This window comes from Trichechus manatus, unplaced genomic scaffold (genome assembly GCF_000243295.1).
Source record: "Trichechus manatus latirostris isolate Lorelei unplaced genomic scaffold, TriManLat1.0 scaffold00023, whole genome shotgun sequence".
Lineage (NCBI taxonomy): Eukaryota > Metazoa > Chordata > Mammalia > Sirenia > Trichechidae > Trichechus > Trichechus manatus.
In genome coordinates, this window is record NW_004443959.1 from 2,267,199 (window position 1) to 2,295,190 (window position 27,992).

A 27,992-nucleotide genomic window follows, 5' to 3' on the forward strand; every position below is an offset into this window, starting at 1 on the left:
TTGGCTTAATCTGTTTGGTTGTGTTCTCCTGAAGTCACTGGACCATCACTTCAATTTGACATTTAAACAAATTAAATTTACTGAAGGAATGAATCACAGGAGAGTATGCGTTCAGTTTGGCTGTAACTGTACACTCTGCCTTATAGGCAAAACAAAGAGATGTTTAACAAGTAGAGTGAGTACAGATAACAATTTCACATCAAAGCAATGGCAGGAAAGGAGGTGAGATTTACAAGAGCGGCAATTAATTGTGAAACTTTCTTTACATCAGTTTCTAGTCTAACACAAATCTCATACCTGATACATTTTAACTAGGGCAGTATTTCTTAAATGAAAAGTATAAACAATTTTGACATGAAAGTTTAGTGATATGGAAGTTAGTGATATAATTGCAGCCGGGCCAACTTAATTGGAATCTTTGGATACAGAACTGACCGTTAGTTAAAAAAACCCATTGCCAGCAAGTAGATGCCAACTCATAGTGACCCTGTAGGACAGTGTAGAACTTCCCCATAGGGTTTTCAAGGAGTGGCTGGTGGATTCTAACTGCCTACCTTTTGGTTAGCAGCCGAGCTGTTAACCACTGCACCACCAGGACTCCGACCGTTAGTTACCAAACCAAACTCATGGCCGTGGAGTCGATTCTGACTCATAGCGACCCTATAGGACAGAATAGAACTGACCCACGGGGTTTCCAAACAGCGCCTGGTGGATTTGAACTGCTGACCTTTTGGTTAACAGCCGAACTCCTAACCAGTAAGGCACTAGGGTTTCCTGACCGTTAGGAAAGTGTAAATAAACTCTGCTTACTTAGCTGACAGAAAAGAGACAATGCTTAGGCGTTTGCTGGGGAACTTCTTTAAGGTACTTAAAACAACATGTTTATCTATAGGCTCTATTTTAACAACTCAATGAAGCTTTTTCTAAGGCCAGCTGGGGGAACACTCTTAACAAACGCGACTAAGCTTTGTTTTTCCAAGGACAACTTCAACAGAAGTCTAATGGTTAGCCTTATGGTTAGTAACACAGTGGCTACAACGAAGGGCTTAAGCGTAAAGATTTTGAGGATGGCGCAGGACCGGGTAACGTTTCCTTCTGTTGTACATAAGGTCGCTATGAGTCGGAATCAACTCCACAGCACCTAACAACAATGGTTATCAGGAGTGTAGAAGTAAAGCCCTCAGTTTAATTTCTGAATGGAGCGCTTAATTTTAGTTCTGAAATCTAATTAGACTTACAGAAACCTACAAATTTTAAAGTTCCTCACACAGTTGGGTAACTTTTGTTATTCATTTTAAAACCATTGTTTGACTCTATGTGCTGGGCAACGAACACATAAATGAACCTCAGCATCTCAGGGAGATGCATTAAGATTTCTGTTTTACAGAAGCAGAGTGGATAAGAGAAGTTCTATGACTTGACTCGCAGATTAACAAGGAGTGCACCAGGACCCTGATCCAAGCTGTATACGTTCCAGTAGACTTTGCTGAATCTACCCCAGAAAGAAACCTTCTGGATTCCCCCCTTTTCCATTGGTTGCAATAGTCATTGTCCCTTCTATTCATAAAAGGGTTAATTTAGCCTTTTCTTTCTTCATCCCACTAACTTCACTCTTTTCCCACTGAAACAAAAACGGCCGCGGCTAGGAAAGCTTGTCCATTGCGAGATGCCGTAGTGGCACTGTCTCAGCTGCTTCAGTCCTGGGCGAACATGGCGGCCCCCGAGTCAGGGCCGGCTTTGATTTCAGGCACCCCGTCACCGGAGGGGGAAGAGGAGACGATACTCTATGATTTGTTAGTTAATACCGAGTGGCCACCGGAGACAGAAGTACAGGTAACCCAGGCTTTTTTAGGGCTGCGGCCAGCTTAACGCGGGCAGTGCGGGGACAGAGCCACGTAGCAGAAGCCACGTAGGAAAGTGGAGCTGGGTGGGCAGGGGAGCAGGGCTGGAGCCTGTGCAGTTGTCCTGGCAACGCCGTCACGGGCAAGCGCGTGGGGGGTGGGCTGCAGTCCTTTAGGGAGGGTCCCAGCGATTTCTTTTGTGCTCAGAATTCGGTTGTCGGGAGGCGGATCCTGGCGCTCTGGGCTACGTACATTCCCGTTCTGTTTCTCCGATTCGCTGCCTGTACTTTGTGGGGAGTCTACATAGTTGGACCTGAGGGTCCTTCTCACATGTAAACTCTTGGTGATCCTTTTCCGTAGGCTGGCGAGGGCTGGTCAGGGTTGACAGTTACTTGCGGTGGAAGAATTTTTCAGGAACCGACAGTAATGTTAACTAATCTGGCGGGCTGCCGCGGAGCGCGAGTTCCAGCCATTTACCCCTTCATGGGGTTAAATTGCGCCACTTCTTGTGTGTTTCAATAAACAAGCATTTGATAATTGTGTGTGTGCGTGTGTGTCTGCCTGCCCATGTCCGTTTGCCCGTGTCTCAGGTACTGTCCTAGGCTCTGGGTCACAGAGATGAATAAAGTTTATCTGCTTTCTTGGAGATTGCAGTCTAGAGGGGAAACAATTTAATAAACATTTCTCATAAACTAGTGTAATATGCGCTGTAATAGCGGTGTAATCAGCAAAATGCCCTGGGAGTGAAGTTTGGGTGCTTTGCTAGGGAATGGGTTAGTGGGATTGGTCACTTGTAAAACGGCACTTGGAGTTATTAGTTGTTCAGTAAGGAGAGCCTCCCAGGCACGAGGTGAAGACTTACTGTGTGCTGTCCGATCGATTCTGATTCATAGCGACCCTAAAGCGGTGAGGGGGAGAAGAGGATGAACCTAGAATCCACATTTATTCAACAAATATTTGAGTGCCTAACGTGCAAGTCACTATTTTATCGGAGAGGATGCAGCAAAGTCATCATCCACCCTGGGGTTCCCTTTTAAAAGTATCTTTTCTAAGTGTTTCTTTACTGGAGAAACTACTCATTCTATCTCTGATTTTCCTATAAAGTTTTTGGTTCTTTTTTTTTAACCATCTTCCCAGTGGGGTTTCTGCTTGTCTCCAAATAATGTGTTTTCAAGACAGGCAGAGATCTGTGTATATTATTGTTTTTCAAGTATTTACTTAGTTTTTATTTGTCTTGAACAATGTTAACGTTTTGTAGGCTATGCAGCTAGGACGCTGCTGCTGCTTTTGTTGGTTGGATCTTTTCCAATTTCTTGTATCTGTTATTAATTTCTGCTCCTTAGAACTCTCTAGTTAATTATGATAATGTTTCAGGATACTTAATGTTATTAATCGATTTTTTAAAAAATAAACAGCATCAGTTTACATTGAAACCTCCTAGTATTTGCCTTTTTTTGTGTGTGTGTGTGCTTATATTGATTTCCACAGTCTATTGACTTAAACTGTTTAAGCCCTTGGAAGGCAGCTACATCTTAATCATCCCTCCCAAGGACCAAATTGTGACTTGTATGTGGAAGATCGGTTCATGTTTGTTCAATGAAATAGTTTTTCTCTTTTTTTTCTGTCATACCTATTTGGTCGCTATGAGTTGGAATCAGCAAGATGGCAACGGGTTTGGTTTTTGTTTTGGTACTTATTTTATGTCTCCATTGTACCTTTCTTGACAGCATGTTTGTGCATTTTACTCATTATTTGCAATGCCCAGTGTTGTTTAAACTACGCATACAAAAAACCCAAACCCGTTGCCGTCAGTGACTGTTTAGTATATACTTAGGGAATTATTATTTTTCTGTGAGCAAAACTTAGGCCTCTGCAGTTCACCCAAACAGGCTTGTGCTGAACTGGCGACCTGGAATGTCTTTTGCCCTTGGCTTCTCCTGTCTTTGGATTGGTGTTTTGGTTTAGAAACAGTTTCCAGTCTCCTGCCCCACCTGCAAGCTTCATCCTGACATCTTCCTATAACTCTGCCATGCTCACTTTAACTCCCACTGTCCCCAGGCCTGAGTCTACTTTTTTTGCTTCAGTTTATAGTTTTTAAATACTGCTGTCTTGTACCTGATACTCTGAGTGTTAGTAAAGAAGCACAGGTTTACATATGGTATAAGTATTACTGGAAAATCAACAGCTGCAAGTTTATTTATTTATTTATTTTTAATAATTGCAGCCTAGAGGCAACCGAAAACATGGTGCGTCCTTTCTCATCACAAAAGCAATTAGAGGTAAATATAGCTTATTTATTTTTACAAGTATGGTGGTATAGTTAACAATTTGTTTTTCCATTACAGTTGTGACTGTGTTGTTTTAGAAAGTTCAGGAATTTTAAAATGTGTTCTTCAGACTTCTGATGTATAGAGCCTGGTAAGAGTGAGTAGCATGTATGTTACTTGAGCTTAATGTATATATATAAATTTATATACACACACACATTTTTTTCTAATTTTTTTAAATTTTATTTTATTGTTGTACTTTAAGTGAAAGTTTACAATTCAAGTTAGTTTCTCATTTAAAAATTTATACATACATTGTTATGTGACCCTAATTGCTCTCCCTATACTGTGACAGCATACTCTTCCTTTCCACCCCTGATTTCCCATGTCCATTCAACCAGTTCCTGACCCTCTCTGCCTTCTCATCTCACCTCCGGATGGGAGCTGCCCACTTAGTCTCATGTATCTACTTGAGCTAAGGGGTTCCTTCAGTCTCAGTCAGACCATTAAAGTCTGGTCTTTTTAGTAGAATTTGAGTTCTGCACCCACACACACATTTTTAATGCAGCTTAGAGATAAAGTATGGCCTGAGTTTAACCGTAATGGATGTGTTTTCTACAAGGAATGAAGAAGATTAAACTCAGTATGAGTCTCAAAAAAATCTATGGACATTGAAGATGAAAGATAGCAAGAGGCCATTTTAAGTGGTTTACATGATATTTCAGATACATCTGGTCAACAGATTCTTATAGAAAGAACAATTTAAATTCTATTAACACGGGCATTATTTTAACTTCTGACAGATTTTACATATGGGCTAACAAGTGTCTGAGAAAGTATTGTGCACTAGCCTGATTGAGCTGGTGCTATGAGAGCTTTACACATATTAATTAATGAAATCCTTTTATCAGACCAGAAAGATAGATGGTTATACTCCTTTACGTTTTTAGATAAGGAAACCTGCCCAGGGTCATATGGAATTTGACTGTAGGTCTTTCTGGCTCCAAAGCCCATCCTTATTATATCAGTGAATTTGAGCTACTTACAAAGAGAACATTCAGTTTCAAAGGGCTAGGATATTTTAAATTAACACTAATTTTATCTTCTGATACAGAAAGCACTAGCATATTCATTTTTCATGATCACAAATGCTTTGAACTTTTGAAACTTTAGAAAATGTACAAAGTACTAATTCATTTTAGAAAATTTAGAAAATATAGATAACCACAAATTACGATGAAAAAAATTACACCTCATCTCACTGCCCACAGGTAATCACTGATACCCTCCACTGATATATACCTAACCACGTACACATGCACACACATGCACATACATTTTAAATGGGATCATATAAAACATTATTTCATGACAGGCTATTAAAGATTTTGTCTCCCATAGACTTCCGCATTTTAGGTATTAGTTTTTAAAAACCTTTGCTGTCGATAGTAAAATGGTATCCTGTTTTAATTTTTACCCAGATACTTTGGCTTTAAAGGGTGATTACTATGACTTCTAATTCAGGATTTTATTAAAGCTTTTTAGATTGAATTTACCATCTCAAATCACTTTTACTTTTTGTACTGTTAGGAGATACTTCAATTTTTTAATAAGACACAAACTTGGAACTTAATATAAACAAATATATGACCTTGGAAAGTTATAGTGTATACTAGGTTATATTTATTTCTCATATTTTAAGAGTTGTTTTCTCCATGTTTTGTTTTGTAAGGACTGAGTCTACAGTATATTTTAGATTTCTGGTCAATAAATCTAATTTGAAAATAATTCTTAAAGGACATCTGATTTATATTTGGCTCTGCTATTTCTTTTTATTACAGATCGGTTATTATTTTTACGCCAATACATCTGGTACAGGTGAGTCTTCAGAGAAACAGTATGAGCATCAAGTACAAAAGAATATTATCGTATATATGATTTAAGTTTTCATAATTGAATCCCAGATCATGATATAGATGCTGACATTCAGGTGAACCCAGTTTATAAAAGAGACATTTCAGACTTTGGCAGAACCTGACAAGATATCTCAGTAGGGTTAGGGTAATTTTTGTTTCCTTTGTCATGATTAAGAATATCTCATGACTTATGCTTTCTCTAATGTGTGTCCTCAGCCTTATCTTGAATGCCCACCTGATGGATCTGTAGCATAAATAGCTTTTAAAAAACATTTTTTGTTCTTATTGTTATATCGACTCTCTCGTCATCAATATTCAATTGGTGTATATCAAAGAAGATTCTTTAGGTTTCAGTTCTTGGGTAGTGTTAAGTTCTTTTTAGTATTAAATATATTTTCAGTCAAGGTGCTAATTTTCAGCGTAAAAGGAAAAAAATATTTCTGAAATAGGAGATAATTTTGCTTCTAGATACATATGTAGGAATTGTTTTATAGAATTATTCACCACAGATTGCTTTTTCCTTGAGGATATCTAATTCTAAAAGTTCCAGAGATAATATAGTTTATAACAAAGACCTTTGGTCTCTTCTCTAGGACTAGCTCCAGTGTTTTCCTGCTTTAACTCTATGTATGTATGTATACATATATACATATATATATATATACATATATATACACACACACACGTATACACATATGTATGCATGTGTGTATATACATATTTACAATTTTTTACTTATTTTATATTTTGGGGGAAGTAGGGTATGATAGTGTAGAGAAGTGAGTGAGGAGACAGGGTGGTAGAAGGGAAAGGCGAGTATAAGAGGTAGGCTGCTTTTCCTGAGCTTGCTGAGTGTAGTGGCTACATCTGGCTAGTCCTGCACACCCTTGATAGAGTAGGTAGATTATTATATGTCTGTTCAGTTTGTTGCTTGAGAGTCAGTCCTTTTTGTTATCTCTGTGGAAGGAAGACTCAAAGAGTTAATTCTGATACGAGCCTCATCCTATGTGTAAGTGCCATAAGATCAGACTTCAGGAGCTATCTTTCAGTCTCTCTTTTTCCTGAGAAATTTATTTCATTGAATTGGCCATGTTGATCATTGTACAGAATGTGAATGTACCATGAGGTGATTATCTAATCTTCCTCATGATGTGTTACTTTAAAAAAGATTGTAGGTCAATGTTTGGTCTTAAATTTGTGGTAATAAAATCTAAAAGTTTTTGGTCCAATATTTGTTTTAAGTAACTTTTTTTAATGTATTTTTAAAAAATTGTGAAATATAATTATACCGAGATTTACAAATAATAATATAGTAAACCCATATATGACTTATCTACATCTGAATTAAAAGTTGTTGATATTTTGTCATATTTACTTCAGGTAGCCTCTCTCTTTTTATGCAAAATGTTATAGCTCAAGTCCTATTTCCTCAGTCCTTGTTTTTTCCTTCTCCTCCAGAGGAAACTGTTGCCTTCATGTTGATGGTATCATTTATGTGCATGTTTAATATCTCTATTATAATATTTCTGTATCTCTCTTTTTTTATAAGTTGTTTTATTTTGTTGTTGTTGAGAATATACACAACAGAACATTTACCAGTGCAATGATTTCTAATGTACAATTCACTTGCGTCGATTACATTCTTCGATTTGTGCAACCATTCTCACCCTCTTTTTGTGAGTGTTCCTCGTCCATTAACATAAACTCACCGTTTTCCTATCTAATCTTTCGAGTTGCTATTGTCAACTTGATCCCATATAGTTAGATCTTAAAAGAGCGCAATGCTCAAGGCAGACATTCTTTACTAGTTAAGTCAAACTATTATTTGGTTTTGAGAAGACTTAAGGGGATATTTTTAGTTTAAGGTTTAAGGTTTAAAGATGATCTTGGGGCGATAGTTTCAGGAGTTCATCCAGCCTCCATGGCTCCAGAAAGTTTGGAGTCCATGATAATTTGAACTTCTGTTCTGCATTTTACCACTTTTGAACAGGATTCTTCCGTAGAATTTTTCAGTAATGATAACTGGACACCATCCAGTTCTTTTGGTCTCACAGCAAAAGAAACAGTTATTCATGGAGGCAATTAGCCACACATTTCATTTCCTTCTCCTATTCCTGGCTCTCCTTCCTGTGCTGCTCCAGGTGAAGAAAGACCAATTTTTGTGCCTTGGATGGTCGCTTGCAAGCTTTTAAGACCCCAGGCACTACACGATGAACTAGGAGGTAGAACCAAACACTAAACACATTATTAGGCCAATTAACTGGGAAGTCCCATGAAACCATGACCCTAAATCTCCAAACAAAGGAACCAAATCCCGTGAGGTGTGTAGTTATACATAAGCCGCCTCAGCAGCTACTTTTTTGTTGTTGTTGCTTCTTATCAGATGTGGGGTTTCCAAAGATATTTTCCCAGTCAGTAGCTTGTCTTTTTGCTTTTTTGGTAAAGTCTTTTGATGACCAGAAGTTTTTAATTATTATGAGGTCCCATTTGTTCATTTTATTTTTTGTAGCTTGTGCTTTTGTTATTGTATTAGATAATCCATTGTTAAAAGCTAAGCCTGGATTCCTGTCGAAAACGCCCTGCAGGGCAAGAGCCACACAAAGTTAGGATGATGGACATGGTGTGAGCCGGTGGGGGTGACAGCCCTTTTGTTGACCCCAGTGATAATGGCGGTGTTTCACAGTGAGGCAGAGATTGAGGGCTAATGATATGACAAGGACTCGGAGTCATATTTCTACCCCTGCCCGTATAGTCATAACTTCTCTATCACCAAGGAGGATTTGGAGAATGGGGAAGACGTGGCAGCGTGTCCTAGCTGCTCTCTCATTATATAAGTGATTTATGACAAAGAACAGTTTATGTGTGGAGTAATAGCCCCAGCCTCTTCCACCAAACAAAGAGTTAATTAAATGCTGAAGAAGGCCTTGGGAATCCAAATCTTGAACAGTTGGGAATGAGCCAAGATAGAAAAATAAAATGCAAAATTCCAGGCCTCTTCATGGGGATGCTGTTTTTTGGCTTGCTGTTCCATTAGAGTGTGGATTCTTTCCATTGACAGCTACATTCATCTTTAAAGAAGCCAGCCATGTTGTGGCATGCCTGATTTTCATGCTTACAGCTTGGAATTGCAAATGTTCTTAATTTTCCCTCTGAGTTTTAAAGGAAGATAATTTCAAACCAATGCTTTCTTTCCCTCAGTTTCATCATTTTTGTATTTTAAACCTAATTACTTCAATATCTGATAACTGCATCATATACCTCAAAGTCACTGGCATTCCTTAACGAGAAAAGGGCTTGGTAATTAAGATTATTAATATTAGCCCTTCCTTTGAAATTTGGCATCACCTTTCCTGTTCTAAACTTAAGAATATTAGCTTCCTTGGCAGGACTGCACTCCTGGTTCCTGCACCAAGCCAGCCTCCTCAGTCTTGTCATTATAAAAATGTTCACATTCTGATAAGCCTGCCTTGTCTGTTACACTTCATGCATAGAGGGCTGGACGTGGTATTAAAAAGAAAATACAGTGAGTCATGATCTCTCCAGAGCTAAAAGTTAGTTGAATAAGAAAGAAAAATCAAAAAGTGAACTGATCAAAGAATATGAAGTTTCCTTGTAAATATTCTGTATGTTCCTTGAAAATCTGACAAGATAAAAAGACAAACAGCTAAGGGAAGAATGAGAGGAGCCAAACGTGCCAACTCTTGTGTGATTCTGCCAGATCAGAGCAAATAATATTTGTATGTTTGGATTTTTGTTCGTTTGTTTTTAGAAAAGGCTAATGAAACTGCACTCCAGCTGGGGGTTAATGTTGAGTCTTTATGGCTGGCGGCAATGTTTGCAGCATTATCACAATATCAGGTTACTACTCCTAAAAGGTGAAGCATCTGTAATAACTCTTCCATTTGCTTAAGATGAGCTTGAAAACTGGAGGCCTTTTCTGAGTAAATATGCCCATGGAGGGCATTCTAATGAACCTATAACCTGGAACCAAGTAATACATAAACTCTTACAGAGAAATGTTGCCTTGGAGAAAAATAAATACATAAACATAGGCCACCAGCCTTCCTTTGCTGCAGTGCTGAGAGTAGTCAAAATTACAATCACATATGGAAATTTGAAAATTCCCTTTAACTTACGTGTATAAAAAGTTAAAAAAAACTACATTATTGTCTGACAGGACGTTTAGGGAACGACTCCTGCAACTAGAGAGAAGAATGGCTTGACAGCACGTGAATATTCTGTAACTGATAAATGTGCTGCACACACTCACCAGGGGTTTCAGTTAAGACAAGCGTATGGCCTTTTTTTTAACCACCAGCAGCATAGCTATGTTTAACTATTAGGCAGAGACAATAAGTCACTGGAAGTTGTGTGCTAGAATACTTGGGACATTACTGTAAGCATCATATGGCATATTCTTGATGTGATGAGAAATCTCATTGCTAAGTGGAACACTGACACCCGGAAGTAATCCAAAGCGGCCCTGCAGAAGCTCTTGGAACCAGCAACTGCTCAAATGAAAAGGAGGATAAGTGATGACTGACTGCAATAAGCATGAAGAGAAATGAACTGAAATGTTAATGGCCTTGTAGGTATCCAGGACATGTTAGTTCCTTCTGCTGCTGCTGAATTTCAAACAAGAAGACTCTTAATATAGATCTGTTCTGACCATAGAGTAAGAAGAAAACTTGCCCAAGTCCAAACATCCCAGGAGAAGAGAAGCATAAACAGCACTAGCAATCAGTGTTCAGTGATAAGCTACAACAATGGGAATGATTTTGTCTCCAAAGCAACCGAGTCACTAAATCTGTGAACTGCAAAAGAGCACATCAGGATTCAATCCTTCGTTAAGCTGAAAGTGAAGCCAGGGTCTTTTCAGATATAAACTAGAGTTCTGTGTGATGTTTGTGCCTTTTTTAACCCAACACATTTCTGGAGCACCTCACAACTGATTTGTAATCCAGGCTCTGTCTCTTACTGGCTTGGTAATCTTTGGCAAGGCTAGTGTCTCACTCCTCTGTACAATTAGCAGCCTGGATCAGGGGATTTCTAAGCCGTCAGTTCTTTATTGTCAGGTTTGGGAGCTTGCAGGAACTGAAATGGCCGTTGAAACCTTTATAAACTCAAACTATCTAAATCGTGATTTACTGTGAAAGACACTCCGTTCTTCAATAACTTCATGTTGCTGCACTTTGGAGTTTGAAAATTATCAAGTCAGCTGGTTCTACACACATTTTGGTGTACACATCTGGAAGCATTTCTCTTGGAGGGTGCCCAACAGTTTTTGATAACTATAAATATTAATTCATTACCAGGATAAACTGTAATGACATGCTAAATAAAGACAACTGAAATTTAAAAAAAAACAAAAACAAAAAAAACCCAAAAAAGCTAGGCCTGACAGCATTGTCTCTGTATTTTCTTCTAAGAATTTTATGGCTTTAGTTTTCACATTTAAGTCTTTAATCCATTTTTTTTTTTAATTGTGCTTTAGGTGAAAGTTTACAGCTCAAGTGAATTTCTCATTCAAAAATTTATACACATATTGTTTTATGACATTAGTTGCAATCCGCACAATTTGACAGCACATTTCCCCTTCCTCCCTGGGTTCCCTGTGTCCGTTTGACCGATTCCTGTCCCTTCATGCCTTCTCATCCTGCCTCTGGACAGGAGGTGCTCATTTGGTCTTGTATATCTGATTGAACTAAGAAGCACATTCCTCACGTGTATTATTTTTTGTTTTATAGTCCTGCTAACCTTTGTCTGAAGAGTGGGCTTTGGGAATGGTTTCAGTTCTGCTTTAACAGTGCAGCCAGGGGCTATAGTTTAGGAGGTCCTCCAGTCTCTGTTAGACCATTAAGTTTGGTCTTTATACGTGAATTTGAGTTCCTTTCTATGTTTTTCTCCTGCTCTGTCCAGGACTCTCTGTCGTGTTCCATGTCAGGGTGGTCATTGGTGGTAGCTGGGCACCATCTAGTTCTTCTGGTCGCAGGCTGGTGGAGTCTCTGGCTCATTTGGTCCTTTATTCCTTTGGGGAAGTATTTTACTTGTATCTTTGGTTTTCTTCATTCTCCTTTGCTCCAAGTGGGATAGGACCAATTGATGTATCTTAGATGGCTGCTTGCAAGCTTTTAAGACCCCAGACGCCACTCACTAAAGTGGGATGTAGAACATTTTCTTTATAAACTATATTATGCCAGTTGACATAAATGTCCCCCAAAACTATGGTCTCCAGGCTGAGCCCCAGCTACTCTGTCCCTCAAAGTGTTTGGATGTGTCCAGGAAACTTCTTTGCCTTTGCTTTGGTCCAGTTGTGCTGACTTCCCCTGTAGTGTGTGTTGTCCTTCCCTTAACTGAAGTTGATTTCCCCTCTCTCTCCCTCCCCACCATCAAATAATGCTTTTTTCTGTGTTTAAACCTTTTCTTTAGTTCTTGTAATAGTAGTCTCATACAATATCTGTCCTTTTGTGACTGACTTATTTCACTCAGTGTAATGCCCTCCAGATTCATCTGTGTTGTGAGATGTTTTGTGGATTCATCATCGTTTTTTATCATTGCATAGTATTCCGTTGTGTGTGTGTGTACCATAATTTGTTTATCCATTTGTCTGTTGGACATTTAGGTTGTTTCCATCTTTTTGCTATTGTGAATAGTGCTGTAATGAACATGGGTGTGCATGTATCTATTCATGTGACTGCTCTTATTTCTCTCGAGTATATTCCTAGGGGTGGGATTGCTGGATCATGTGGTATTTCTATGTCTAGCTTTTTAAGGAAGTGCCATATTGTTTTCCAAAGTGGTTGTAGCATTTTGCATTCCCACCAGCAGTGCATAAAAGTTCCACTCTCTCCACAACCTCTCCAACATTTGTTATTTTGTGTTTTTTTGGATTAGTGCCAACCTTGTTGGGGTGAGATGGTATCTCACTGTAGTTTTGATTTGCATTTCTCTAACGGCTAATGATCATGAGCATTTCCTCATGTGTCAGCCACCTGAATGTCTTCTTTGGTGAAGTGTCTGTTCATATCCTTTGCCCATTTTTTAACTGGCTTATTTGTCTTTTTAAATTGTTGAGGTGTTGCGGTATTTTATAGATTTTAGAGATTAGACCCTTATCAGATGTGTCGTAGCCAAATTTCTTTTTCCCATCCTGCAGGTTCTCTTTTTATTCTTTTGGTGAAGTCTTGATGAGCATAAGTTTGATTTTTAGGAGCTTCCAGTTATCTAGTTTCTCATCTGGTGTTTGTGCATTGTTAGTTATGGTTTGTATACTATTTATGCCATGTGTTAGGGCCCCTAGCATTGTCCCTATTTTTTCTTCTGTGATCTTTATCGTTTTAGATTTTATATTTAGACCTTTGATCCATTTTGAGTTAGTTTTTGTATATGGTGTGAAGTGTAGGCCGTGTTTCGTTTTTTTACGCATGGATGCCCAGTTATGCCAGTACCATTTGTTGAAGAGACCGTCTTTTCCCCATTTAATGGAATTTGGGCCTTTGTCAAATATCAGCTGCTCATAGGTAGATGGATTTACGTCTGGGTTCTCAGTTCTGTTCCTTGGTCTATGTGTCTGTTGTTGTACCAGTACCAGGCTGTTTTGACTACTGTGGTAGTATAATAGGTTCTAAAATCAGCTATTGTGAGGCCTCCCACTTTGTTCTTCTTCTTGAGTAATGCTTCACTTATCCTGGACCTCTTGCCTTTCCATATAAAGTTGGTGATTTGTTTCTCTCTCTCATTAAAAAACGCCATTGGAATTTGCATTGCGATTGCATTGTATCTGTAGATCGCTTTGGGTAGAATTGACATTTTCACAATGTTGAGTCTTCCTATCCATGAGCATGCTGTGTTTTTTCACTTATGTAGGTCTCTTTTGGTTTCTTGCAGTAGTGTTTTGTAGTTTTCTTTGTATAGGTCTTTTACGTCTCTGGTTAGATGTATTCCTAAGTACTTTATCTTCTTGGAGGCTATTGTAAATGGTATTGATTTGGTGATTTCCTCTTGGAAGTTCTCTTTGTTGGTGTAGAGGAATCCAACTGATTTTTGTATGTATATCTTGTATCCTGATACTTTGCTGAAATCTTCAATTAGTTTTAGTAATTTTCTTGTGAATTCTTTGGAATTTTCTATGAATAGAGATACTTCTACTTCTTCCTTATCAATTTGGATGCCCTTTATTTCTTTTTCTTGCCTTAATCCTCTGGCTACAGTATAATGTTGAATAAGAGTGGTGATAAAGGGCATCCTTGACTGATTCCCATTGTCAAGGGGGATGCTTTCAGTCTCTCTTTGTTTAGAATGATTTTGGCTGTTGGCTTTGTATAAATGCCCTTTATTATGTCGATGAATTTCCCTTTTATTCCTATTTTGCTGAGAGTTTTTTTTTATCAGGAATGAGTGTTAGACTTTGTCGAATGCCTTTTCTGCATTGTTTAATAAGATCATGTGGTTCTTTTGTTTTACTTATGTGATGGATTACGTTGATTGATTTTCTAATGTTGAACCATCCCTGTATACCTGGTATGAATCCCACTTAGTCGTGGTGAATTATTTTTTTGATATGCTGTTGAATTCTATTGGCTAGAATTTTATTGTGGATTTTTGCATCTATGTTCATGAAGGATATTGGTCTGTAATTTTCTTTTTTGGTGATGTTTAATCCATTTTTATTTTTTTTCGTATGGTATAAGGGATGGATCCTGTTTCACTTTTCTACGAGCAGCAATCCAGTTTTCCCAGCACCATTTATTGAAGAGACTTTTCTTTCTCCATTGAATGGACTTAGCGCCCTTGTCAAAAATCACTTGACCATAGATGTGTGAGTTTAGTCCTGGACTCTCAATTCTATTCCTTCCGTCCGTCCATGTGTCTATTGTTATACCAGTACCAAGCTGTTTTGATTATTGTACCTGTATAGTATGTTTTAAAATCAGGAACTGTGAGTCCTCCTACTTTGTTCTTCTCTTTTAACATTGCTTTAGCTATTTGGAGTCTCTTGCCATTCCATATGAAGTTGAAGATTGGTTTTTGTATTTCTGTAAAGAAGTCTGTTGGAAGTTTTATTGGGATTGTGTTGAATCTGTAGATCACTTTGGGTAGTACTGACATCTAAACAATATTAAGTCTTCCAGTCCATGAACATGGAACATCTTTCCATTTATTTAAGTTTTCTTTAATCTCTTTCAGCAATGTTTTATAGTTTTCATTGCATAAATCCTTCACGTTCCTGGTTAGATTTATTCCTAGGTATTTTATTCTCTCAGATGCTATTGTAAATGGAAGTATTTCTCTATTTCCCTTTCAGAGTTCTTATTGCTGGTGTATAGAAACACAACTGATTTTTGCTTGTTGACCTTGTACCCGGCAACTTTGCCAAATTTTACTGTTAGCTTAAAAAGATTTCTTGTGGACTTTCTGGGATTTTTAACATATAGGATCATATCATCCACGAATAGAGAAAATTTTACTTTCTCTTTTCCAATCTGGATGCCTTTTATTTCTGTTTCTTGTTTTATTATTCTAGCTAGGACATCTAATACAATATTGAATATAAGTGGTGAGAGCAGGCACCCTTGTCTTGTTCTTGATTTTTTTTCTTTTCTTTTTTTTTGTGTTTTAGATGAAGGTTTACAGAACAAATCAGTTTCTAATTAAACAATTAATATACATATTGCTTTGTGACATTGAACCAACCCCACGACATGTCAACACTCACCTCTTCTTGACCTTGGGTTCCCCATTTCCATTCACCCAGCTTTCCTGTCCCCTCCTGCCTTCTTGTACTTGCCCCTGGGTTGGTGCCCATTTAGTCTCGTATACAGAGTTGAGCTACATGTATTATTGTTTGTTTTATGGGCCTGTTAATCTTTGGCTGAAGGGTGTAGTTCCTGATTTCAAGGGGAAATCTCTCAGTCTTACTCCATAAGTATAATGGTGGCTGTTGGCTTTTTAATATGCTCTGAATCATATTGAGGAATTTTCCTTCTAGTCCAATCTTCTTTAGGGTTTTCATAAAGAAAGCGTGTTGGATTTTATCAAATACTTTTTCTGCATGTATAGAGATGATCATGTGGTTCTTTTCATTTGTTCTATTGATGTGGTGTATTATGTTGATTGATTTTCTAATGTTGAACCATCCCTGCATTCCTGGGATAAATCCCACTTGGTCATGGTGTATGACTCTTAATATGCTATTGGATTCTGTTCACTAGTATTTTGTTGAGGATTTTTGCATCTACATTCATAAGGAATATTGGCCTGTAGTGTTTTTCTCTCTGTGAGTATCTCTGGATTACTTGTGTTTTAAAAAAGGAGCATAAATACACTGAATATATTTTACTGATACACTTTTTCATCCTACTTTGTGTTTTCTGATTTCTCTAATTTGCTTTTCTTCCTGTTTTTCTGCTGTGGAATTAAGTTTTATTTATTCCTCTTTTCCGTCTTTTCATATGTTAGTCCTTAATTTACTGTGTCTGCTGACTCACCTGTGGTGGATTGTTTCCTCATGTCTTTTGTAAATAGTTTTATTGTGAGCTTAAGCTTGAGGATTCTCGTACCACATGAGTAAAATGCCGTTGCAGTCCAATCTTGCATATGTTGCAGGCTTGGAGTTTTGATTTTTCATAGATTTCATTTCCATCCCCGATAGACCAGAGCCTCAGGCAGAGTGAGATTCCTTAAAGTCTCTTTGGGCCCAGTGTGAAGTTTGTCTGGTTTTCTCTCACTGATGGTGCAGTCATTTGAGAGTCCTGGCTTTTGCCAGAGTTTTATTTCCAACTCTTGTCCTCTCTGTGGCCCAAGATGCATTTCTTTTCCCTGTGTGTTAAGACCTGTGTTTGGGTCTTGTCCCTCTCTTCCCTTGTGATCCACTCTAGTGTTCAATTCCTTTTTTATTTCTAGCACTTGGAGATTTCCTTTTTTCTTTCTCGTGAGCTTCACTATATATTAGAATTTGTTTTTGGTATAATTGATTCAGAATTTCTGGGTGTTCATAGCAGGAAGGGTTTGGTGTAAGCTCACTCTGCCATGTTACTGACACTGTAGATATCTTTTTTCTTGGAAGGGACATGCAATTTATATTTTTGAACCTACCACTATATTTTCTGGAAATAGAGAAATTTAAATGTATGTGGTCAAATTTCAGATACCATACACTGGTAAGTTTTGGTTTTGAGTTTGTCAGTATTCAGATTTGCTATTCTAATGGAAAAAAATCTTTTCTTTATATAGATATAAATGTTATTTATATTATTTATCTTCTTATATGTGTTTTTGATGATTAGGTTTTAAGCTAGCTAATGTGTTGTGCTTTCAGCCCCACACCCTTTTTGCTCCCTGATGGACTGGTTCGCTTGGTTAATAAACAGATAAACTGGCATTTAGTACTTGCAAGGTAAGCATGTGCAGAATTCATATAATGTTTCTCTACCTGGGTTAGCTTTTAAATTTCATTATGGACATTAATTTTGGGGTCCTTATAGCTTTTAGTCTTGATTTTTATTATATATGCCCGTAAAAACCAATCTAATCATATGCAACTTCTTCCTCTGACCCTCACTAGCTAAGCTAAGTCAATCTCCTAAGTTAAAGGGCACAGTCCTCCAGACTGCAAGTCTGCCCAATACCAGCATAAACTTGAGAGTCCCCATGATACCCTCACTTCCAACCTACTGGCTCCAAATTTGGGGTTTCTCTCTTCCCCCTCAGAATTCAAGCCCTAAGCCTGGAGGTCCCCAGGACCCCCCTTATTTCTGACCTATTGTCTCTCACAACTCCCTCAGTTTCAGTAATTCACTAGAATAACTAATAGAACTTAGGGAAGTGCTATATAGTGCTATATAGTAAAGTTTTATTATAGCAAAAAGGACACAAATGAAGAGACACGTAGGGTGAGATCAAGAATGATTCCGAACGGGGAGCTTCTCTGTCTCAAAAAGGAAGATGCTACCCTCCCTTGTGCATGATGTTTATCACCAGCCAGGAAGCCCATGGAACTTCTGTGTCAAGAGCCTTCATTGGGGCCTCATTACATAGCCACAATTGATTGAATCATGCCCATTTCCCCTGAGGTGGGCTGATATCATCGTATTTTGGATCTTTCTGGCATGGGCAGCCCACCTGAATTAGCTCATTAGCATAACCTATCAGGATTGGAAGGAGCCCTGGTGGCGCAGTGGTTAAGCGCTTGGCTGCTAACTGAAAGATTGGCAGTTAGAACCTGGCAGCTGCTTCGTGGGAGAAAAGACCTGATGATCTGTTCCTGTAAAGGTTACTGCTTTGGAAACCCTATGGGGCAGTTCTGCTCTGTCACATAGGGTCGCTATGAGTTGGAATTGACTTGACAGCACGCACAGCAACATCAGATCTGGAGCCCTCTTTGATAATAAAGACTGGGGCAGTTCCGGGGTTTTAGAGGTTTTCTGTCAGGAACCAAAGACAAAGACCACATTCTTTGGGTAAATATAATTGTAAACCCCAAAATACCCTTTGTCACATATGATTAGTATTATTTAAAACATGTAATTCAAGCTGTATTGAATCATTTTCATGATTTTGTACTTGTATACTTATCTAATTATAAAGTCAAAAGATGGATATTTAAAGTATGTGAAAAAATTTAAAGATGATTTTAACTTTTTAAAATAATTCCATTTGTATTGAAGACTGCTGCAGATATTCATAATAGAATTTTTTTCTCCCTTTCTCCTCCATCAAAGCAACGGAAAACTTCTGGCTGCTGTTCAAGATCAGTGTGTGGAAATCAGGTAATTTTTAATATTATTCATACTCAGGATTTCATTTGAGAAAAATTTACTTGATAAATGGGAACTATGATTTTTTAAGAGAGGATATTTAAAGAATTTTTACTATTAATTTTGTCAAGTGTCAAGCACCAACTTATATCAGTTAAAGGATGAAGGATCTTTTGCTTTATCAGAGTAGCCTGCTTGTGTTTCTGTTTTCCCAGATCATTCTGCTGTCTTCTGAGAAATTTTGCTTTCTCAGTAGATTTAAGTTTATCTTTGAGAACTCTGGAAATCACTCTTGTTTGACTAGTTACTGTTTAGTCGACCAATCAGATGCTCAGGAAGGTGTAAATGCTTCATTGGTTTAGAGCTATAGACTGAATATGGATTTGCAACAGACCGATGTCATGTCTTACATAAGCGATATTCTGTGTCCCGTCAGAGATTTTCATTGGTATTACATGTACATCTAAGAGATGTCTCTAAACTGGACCTTCCATGTATTTTATTTTTCAGTGATTCATCAGCTATGAAAGAAAAGCAAGCAACTAACTCAGGAAAACTAGTTTGTTCTTTGGAAAATTAGCAACGACAGACTAAAAAAAAAACAAAAACAGAGTGCTGTTCAGTCATTTCTGACCCATGGCAATCCCATGTGTGTCAGAGTAGAACTGTGCTCCATAGGCTGAATTTTGGGGCTAGATCACCAGGCCTTTGTTCGGAGGAACCTCTTAACCGCCAACCTTTTGGTTCCTATTTGTGCCACCCAGGGACTCAGAGTCAATGCTCTAAAATTGAATGTTACTCCTTTTTCCAGCCAAGGCCTAATTTATGGTTCTCAAAAAAACAATGAGGCAGAAATTTTAGGATGCCTAGATACTACTTCAAAGTTTTTGTGCTGATTCATTATTTCTGACTAAAGATAGTGAGTGTTTAGTTGTTACCACACTGATAGCAGCTTTCTGTTTGTGAAATTTCTTTTTTTTTTTTAATTTAAGTAGAAGTGAACCCCTTAACTTTTTGGGGGAGTAGACAGAGAGTTTTCCCCCATCAGGGCATCAGTTTCAAAAGGGGAGGCTTTCTGATCCCCCTTACAACTTCTCAGGGTAAAAATGATTGGCAGTAATGACAGCCATTTAGAACTACATTACTTAATTTGACAATGCTGTGGTAGTCAGGTCGCACTGTTTTTTAAACAGCATCACTAAACACCAATGTGGCCAGTTTTTGAACTTTTATTGTTCATTGGAACAATATTTTATTTGTTGCAGTAATGTGAAATGTATCTTTTTGAGAAGTGTACTCAGGGTGTGACTTACTGCTACACAGTAGTTAATAGTCAAAATTTATTTCCACATCCTTGCTGACTTTTTTTTTTTTTTTTTGTTAACCATCCAAGTGGGAGTGAAATGGAATCTCATTGTGGTTTTCATTTGCGTCTCAGATGGCTAATACGCTGAGCATCTTTTCATGTGTTGGTGGCCATTTGAATCCTGTTTGGTGAAATGTCTGTTTCAGTTCTTTGCCCATTTTATGATTAGGTTATTTGTCTTTTTGTTGTTAAGTTGTCAAAGTTTTATATATATTTTGGTTATTAGGTTCTTGTCTGATATATAATTTCCGAAGATATTCTCCCATTTGTATCCTGTCTTTACATTTTTTTTTAAGTTTTTTGATGACCAATCATCTAAATTTTATGAGGTCCCATTTATTTATTTTGTCTTTTGCTGTTCTTTTGTTATTATATTAGATAATCAGTTGTTGAAAGCTAGGCATGACAGCACTGCCCCAGCTTTTTCTTCTAAGAGTTTATGGTTTTAATTTGTAGGTTTTCCCAATTATATTTAGGACCACTGCTTTGCACAATTCCAGGTGGTACCATTTCTAAAAATGCAGTGTGAATGAGATCTAAGTCTACAGTGTCATTTATACTTTTTGACCTTGGAGGCAGGAACTGTCTTTTATTCCTAACACTTTATATTTCCTTGAGCATAATTAGTGCTTAGCTGATGTTTGATGAATAATTAGGCATTTGCAGTTGGGATAAGGGAAGCAGATGCCGGGAGGGCATTACAGGGCATAGCCTACTGCCTTACTCAGAGTTGGCGGCACTCATTTGCTTTTGTTGAATGAATATAGACAGAAATGCTTACTTCCTAGTAGCCCGAAAGGAGGTGTGTTAATTTGAGCAATGATGTCGAGTAGTTATCAAAGAAAAAGAGAGAGGTAGATCCCAAAAGTAAACCCCGTGAGTAGTGACTGTCCCTGAATTTTTAAGATACTTGTTCTCTCTATTCCACATATATGTATATTTTTTTTAACTACAGTGAAGAACACATACAATGCAAGATTGGCTGCAGTGGTAATGGTAGTAGTCAGGGTGTTGAGTAAATATTTATTGACTGTATTAGAAAATGAAATGTCATTTTAGTATCTAAGGTCATTATTGCATATCAGGAAGCAGTTATAAATAAATGGTTTTTGAGAAACGAACAATGAAAAGTTGACACACAGTTTAATTTTTGAGAGACAGCTCTGCCTTTTGCAAGATCGTACCAGGGCTGCTGTTTCCTCATTTTATTTTTGTACTAAGTAAGAAATGACACCAATCACTTGCCCTAATATGGAATACTTAAACCTGCTTGTGTAGGGGGTTGTCCATAGATAAGAAGTGGCTTATTGTGAATTAAACTACTTTAATTTGTAATCTGTCAGCAGTTACAGATTATAAGTGGCTAATATGTGTTTTCTTCTTTCTTAAATAGTGAAGTAATAATTTCTTATTAAGAGTTGTTACAGATATGGGAACTAACTAGAAACCATCACAGAACCCAACCAAAAGCATTAAAATAAGGGACTCATAAAAATGGCATATAAATTTTTTCACCAGAGTTTACTCAATTGTTCTAAGTAATGGTTCTGTGAAGTTTGGACAAAACCAGATTTATATTCCCCTCCCTTCCCTTTCCCAACAAAAATGGCAACTATTATTTAATGAGTGTATTAAGGATGAAAATAATGAACGTTTACTGAGATCTAGTTCGTGCTAATTTATACATAATATCTCATTTAATCCTTTCATTAAGCTTTGATGTTGATATTACCTGTCCCATTTTATTAAAAGAAAAATGAAACTCATGTTAAATGTTTTGGCCAGGTGACACAGACAAAGCTGAAAACAGGCCAGCTTCATTTCAAAGACTGCGTTCTTTTTGCCCTACTCCACTTGGAGGCTGAACAGTTCAATTTTTTGAGGAAATTTACTTCCGTATTTATAATTGGCTTTAGTTGTGATATAACATAATATTTTAAGAAATGGTGAAAAAACTAGAGTCTTTGAAATTTATTTTAAAAGTAAAGCTTAGTCATTTGGAAATATTAGAAAATAGAGTTAAGCACGAAGAAGGAAATAAATATGACCCATAATTCTACTATCTAGAGTCATCTACTATTAACATTTTGGTGTATATTCTTCTAGACTCTTCTGTGTGTGTGTGTATTTATAACATTTAATGGAATAATACTGTGCATTCTATTTGATACTTTTTTCTGGATAACTTTTGAAAATTAATATATTGTGAACTTCTTTCCATGTCACATGTTGTAATTGTATAATATTCCATTCAGTTCATATAACTCCCACCCCACGCCCCCCCAAAAAAACCTCATTGCCATCGAGTTGATTCCAACTCATAGCAACCCTATAGGACGGAGTAGAATTGCCCGGTAGTGTTTCCAAGTTTGTAAATCTTTATGATAGCAGACTGTCACATCTTTCTCCCATGGAGCTGCTGGTGGGTTTGAACCACCGACCTTTTAGTTAGCAGCTGAGAACCCAAACACTATGCCACCAGGATTCCTTTGAGTTCATATAGCAAAATCTGATTAATTAATCTCCTTATACTGAGTGTATTTTTCTCTTTTATAAATTAGACTGCATTAAGATTCTTGATATCTGTGTATATCTGTAATTACTTCCTGGGGATAACTTTGTAGAAGGGGAATTACTAGATTAAATGCTATGGATATTGAGGTTTTGGATAAATGGTTTACCAATTTTCATTCTTGAACTTTTATTTTTTACAATAATTATACCACTTTGGTATATATTTCAAGATCCCAGATTTTAAATACGTCACTGATAGAAATATAAACAAACAAAAAAAAGACACAGCTCATTACTGTCGAGTTGATTCTGATTCATAATAACCTTATGGACAGAGTAGAACTGCCCCATAGCGTGTCCAAAGCTGTAAATCTTTATGGAAGCCGACTGCCACATCTCTCTCTTGTGAAGTGGCTGGTGGGTTTGAACTGCTGACCTTTCAGTTAGCAGCTGAGCACTTACCCACTGCACCACCATGGCTCCCTGATATAAATACGGTCACCAATTAAAGCTTATTGATTTGTTAAGGCAAGACTTTTTCCCTAGGTGATCAAATTTTGTAACATGGTATATATAGGCCAGTGGTTCTTAACCAGGATCAACCTATGGAGCTTTAAAAAAATATATTTCCTTGAGTTCTTCTTTGTTTCCTAGTGCTGTTGTAACATAATACCACAAACTGGTGGCTTTAAAGTACGGAAATTTATTTTCTCACAGTTCTGAAGGTTAAAAAAGTCCAAATCAGGGTCTTGGCCATGCCAATTCCTTTTGTGAACCTCTCTCTTAGTTTCCCGTGTTTGCTGAAGATCTTGGGTGTTCCTGTATATAGGTGATCCTCACATATCATCTGTCTTCTCCTGTGTGTGTCTCTGTGTCCATTCTGCTCTTTTTATAACTCAGAAGTGATTAGGTTTAGAATCCATCCTACACTGGTGTGAACTCATGACAAAAGAAAATCCAGTTTCCAAACAGGATCGAATCTACGTGTACAAGGGCCAGGAATTCAATACATATTTTTTTTGAGGGCACAGTTTTCAGTCCATAATGGGTCCCATTCCAGATGTCCTGAATCAGAGCCTTTGGGAATGGGGACCAGACATCTATGTTGTATTAAAAGGCCAGGATTAGATTAGTTCCTAAGAATTTCATTTTACTTGGATCCACAACAACACCCATGGAAGCAGCAGTCAAGAAATCAAACAACGTATTGCATTGGACAAATCTGCTGCAAAAGATCTATTTAAAGTGTTAAAAAGCAAAGATGTCACCTTGAGGACTAAGGTGCACCTGACCCCAGCCATGGTATTTTCAATCACCTCATATACATGTGAAAGCTGGACAACGAATAAGGAAGACTGAAGAAAAATTGATGCATTTGAATTATGGTGTTGGCAAAGAATATTAAATATACCATGGACCACCAGAAGAACAAACAAATCTGTGTTGGAAAAAGTACAGCCAGAATCGAGGATGGTGAGACTTCCTCTCATGTACATTGAGTATGTTATCAGGAGGGACGAGTGCCTGGAGAACTATATCATGCTTGGTAAAGTAGAGGGTCAGCAAAAAAGAAGAAGACCTTCAAGGAGATGGATTAACACAGTGGCTGCCACAGTGGACTCAAATATAGCAACGATTGTGAGGACGGCACAGGACCGGGCAGTGTTTCATTCTCATGTACACAGGGTTGCTATGAGTCGGAACTGATTCAGTGGCACCTAACAGCAACAACATAATCCTACACAATATTTATAGTGTTGCTATGATAAAACTATTGTGTTAATTTTGTACATGTTTTACAGGTCTGCAAAAGATGATTTCACATCTATTATTGGGAAATGTCAAGGTAAGAGTTTCCAAAACATTTTAAAAATTAAAATTTCAAGTCTGTAATCGCTACAATGTTTCTTAAGAGTCAGATATTAAATATGTATAAACAAGGATCATTATGTCTATTAAAATAAGTTAAAAATATCTTTAATGATGTGTCTACTGCCTTTAATGTTTTACTGTAAGATGTACATTTTAGAGGGAGTGAAATTGAAGTTGTGTTTAAAAAAATAAGCCAGTTTCAGGCAGGGCTTCAAACCAGTTTGTTCAGGTTTGAACCTCTGTTAGAAATTTCCATTTCTAATAAGTTCCCAGACACTGCTAACACTTCTTGTCAGGGTCCAATTCTGAGAACCACTAGTAGAGCAGTGGTTCTCAAAGTTTATTATACATAAGAATCACCTGGGGATCTTGTTAAATGTAGATTCTGATTCAGTGTATCTGGGGTGGAAATGCAGTTTCGCAGGAGGGGTTCAAACTGCAACGAACCCATTCAAAGCCCTAGTTTCAGAATAGACTGTTTATAAGTTTCTGTAGTCTTTTATTTTAGATTGAAACAGAAAGAAATATTTAGTTTTAAGTTAAGAATTGGTCAGATACAGATTAGTAAAAAAGTCTGGGATTTGTTCACTCTTTGGTATGTGTAGCAAACATTTACTAAGTGCCACTTACGTATGTGAACTGTTTTGCTTGATACTGGGGTATGTCTGTGTGTAAAAATGCCTGGTCCCTTACCTCATGAAGTCTCAAACCAAAAAAAAACCATTGCAATCGAGTTGATTTCGACTCATAACGACCCTACAGGACAGAGTAGAACTGCCCGATAGGGTTTGCAATGAGAGCCTGGTGGATTTGAACTGCTGAACTTTTGGTTAGCAGTTGTAGCTTTTAACCACTACACACCAGGGTATATGGACAGTCAAATATGTAATTACAAGCTGACAAATCTGATGAAGGAAAAATACAGGTCACAGTGAGAGTTTTTAACCAGAGGTGTGGGGGATGTGAGATGAGATTGTTGATAGAAGGTGCCTTTTGTAAACCAACCTTAAGAATTAGTAGAAGTTAGAGGCAGTCAGGGTAAGTCTGCAGGAGCAGCATAGGAAAAGGCAGAAGGGAACTTTATAGGAGGAAAAATAATTAAGAGAGTGATATTAGGTAATATATCTATTTTTGTAATTTTATTTTTCCTGTGGTTTGTTTATAGGACCATCTGCTTGACGTTGTGTTAGTTTAACAGTATGGTTGTTATAAGAGTAATGATTAGGTCATTCTGATGATGACAAAGATTTATAGTGTTCTTACTATGTGCCAGTCATGGTACTATTAGAATTAGATTGTAAATTACTTGAAGGAAAGGCTCATAGCTTACTCACATTTTTAAAGAATTTTTATTCCTAGTTCCTAGTATGGTGCCTTACATATGGTAGGCACTCAATATTTGGCCCTCTCAACGGGGTAATGGCATTTGGGAGTAATTCAAATGGATGAATGAATAGGGTATGTTTGCTATCTTCTGTTTTATAATTTGAGATATTCATGAGAGTGTATATGTATTTATTATGTGTAATATTATACATATATAAATATGAGTAATTGTCACTGTGTTCATACTTTTTATTCTTAATGTACACACATATGTGCATATGTACCATGATGTGAAGAGTAAGAGTAGATAAGATGTCCCCCTCTGTTTTCTTAGTATTTTCTTGAGAATAATAGAAAGGGGACTAGTGTTTAAGTGTGAAATATCTAAAGCTTGGGGCTCTAATATTTTCTAAATTTACCTTCTTAACATCTCCTCACCAGTGCTTATTAGAGTAGACCAGACTGGGCTTAAATGTGTAAGAATCTAGAAGTACCCAGAAGAGTAATTTGGGGGTGTTCAATTAGCTTTTTCTGGGTACTGCTTTTTCATTGGATGAGAGCTTGGGGAGCCTGAGATAGGCTTCTGAGGAGCATGCTCAGAATGTTGGAGTGATTCAGATATATAGGATTCTTTTAGGATTTGGAATTAGACACCTCCTCTTAGCCAGTAAGTAAACTGAGAGATCTACGATTTAGTATGAAAATGGGACGCTTAACCTCCTATATTTCAAATGAACTATAATTATTTACTAGAGTTTTTAATGTGTATAGTTAATGTGACAGCATGGATGAGATAATAATGCTATGAGAACTAAAATTTTATTTTTGTTAGCTTCTGAATGTATGAATTTATGACCTTAATACTGCTCTAATGGCTTCTTTCCATTCCATATAATGTGAAGTAATGATCATTTGCTTATTATCTGACTCATCTTTATGGGAATAAGTCCCACATGCCAAATGATAGTTCATGTGTATGCCTGGAGAAAAGGAGCCAGATTGTTGTTAATGCATTTTTGAAACTACGTATTGTACAGTCTGCAAACTAAAATAGGAGCTATTTGGTTCCACTTCGATATTTTTCAATTATTGTTTTATAAAAAGATATACCATTTAAGAGTGTTATAAATGTGAATTGTAACTTGTTTTGGCTCTGTTTGCCAGGCCGTAAATAGTAATTCAGCCCTCTGTTTCTATCTTGAATAGGGACTTAAAAATAGCACAGAATTTATACTTTTTGGAGCTGGACTGTGTTACTCACAGATTCTTCTAATATTTCTGATTATAAGATACCATAAACCAGAGCTTCCCACTGCTGAACAATAGCTTGCCTAGAATGGGTTGTAGGTGTGCTGAGATCCCATCAACCCTCAAGTGGCTAGGTGGGCCCTCTAGTACCATACAAACATGATTTTCTATGTGTAGCTTGACATGGAAAAGGTTGGGAGGTACAGGCTATTTGAAGCATCCTCATCTTTTCATGTGAAACATTTCATTCCGGAACTCTTGATTCAGAAGCTTCAGATTATATGATAACCATTTTTTACCTTTTCTGTTTTTAGAGAAATTAATTATTTGTATTATTGAAAAAAATAGTAGAAGCTTTATAAAATATAAATGAACAAAATATAGAAAATTAACACCCAGAGTTAAGTACTGTTAACATTTTTTCAGACATTTTCCTATAAATCCCTATTACTGTAGATATATTCCATAAAAGTCTAAAATTTTCTTCACTTAAAGATAGGTTGTTAGCTCTTTTTTAGATTGAAGGTTAAGAAGAACTTCTTAAAGTATCTTTTGTGATATTTTCTACTGGATAACATCGTAGGTGTTAGGCTGTAGGTCTCCCAACTACCCAAATCATCCAGAAGGTGCGTATAAACCTGATCTCTGAGAAGCAAGCAACTTAATATTATATATGGTATCATTAGCAAGGGAAAGTCATCGTCAGACCTTTATGCAGATAATTATATATAACATAGGCAGCAGATTATTACATCTGTGTTCATGAGGAATATTGGTCAGTAGATTTATTTTTCTTATAGTGGCTTATTGTTTTTTAATGTAAGATTTTATCCTTCTACTGTCTTTAGGATCTGTAGTCATGCCCCCTCTTTTGTTCTTGATATTAG

General features: G+C 37.2%; 1 protein-coding gene and 1 pseudogene across 2 annotated transcripts in view; both read left to right on the plus strand.

Moving 5' to 3' along the window:
• The first annotated feature begins 1,664 nt into the window (after positions 1-1,664).
• The window catches only part of NBAS (NBAS subunit of NRZ tethering complex), a 461,389-nt gene continuing 435,061 nt past the window's right edge, over positions 1,665-27,992 (plus strand). For both annotated transcript variants that reach the window (XM_023728239.1, XM_023728240.1), the window contains exons 1-6: positions 1,665-1,833; positions 4,066-4,120; positions 5,950-5,986; positions 17,342-17,419; positions 18,744-18,791; positions 24,462-24,505. In XM_023728239.1, the coding sequence (XP_023584007.1) occupies positions 1,711-1,833; positions 4,066-4,120; positions 5,950-5,986; positions 17,342-17,419; positions 18,744-18,791; positions 24,462-24,505 (385 nt within the window). In that variant the 5' untranslated portion in view covers positions 1,665-1,710. The remainder of the gene's footprint in view (positions 1,834-4,065; positions 4,121-5,949; positions 5,987-17,341; positions 17,420-18,743; positions 18,792-24,461; positions 24,506-27,992) is intronic.
• On the plus strand, positions 8,464-11,417 carry LOC111819976 (DPH3 homolog; annotated as a pseudogene).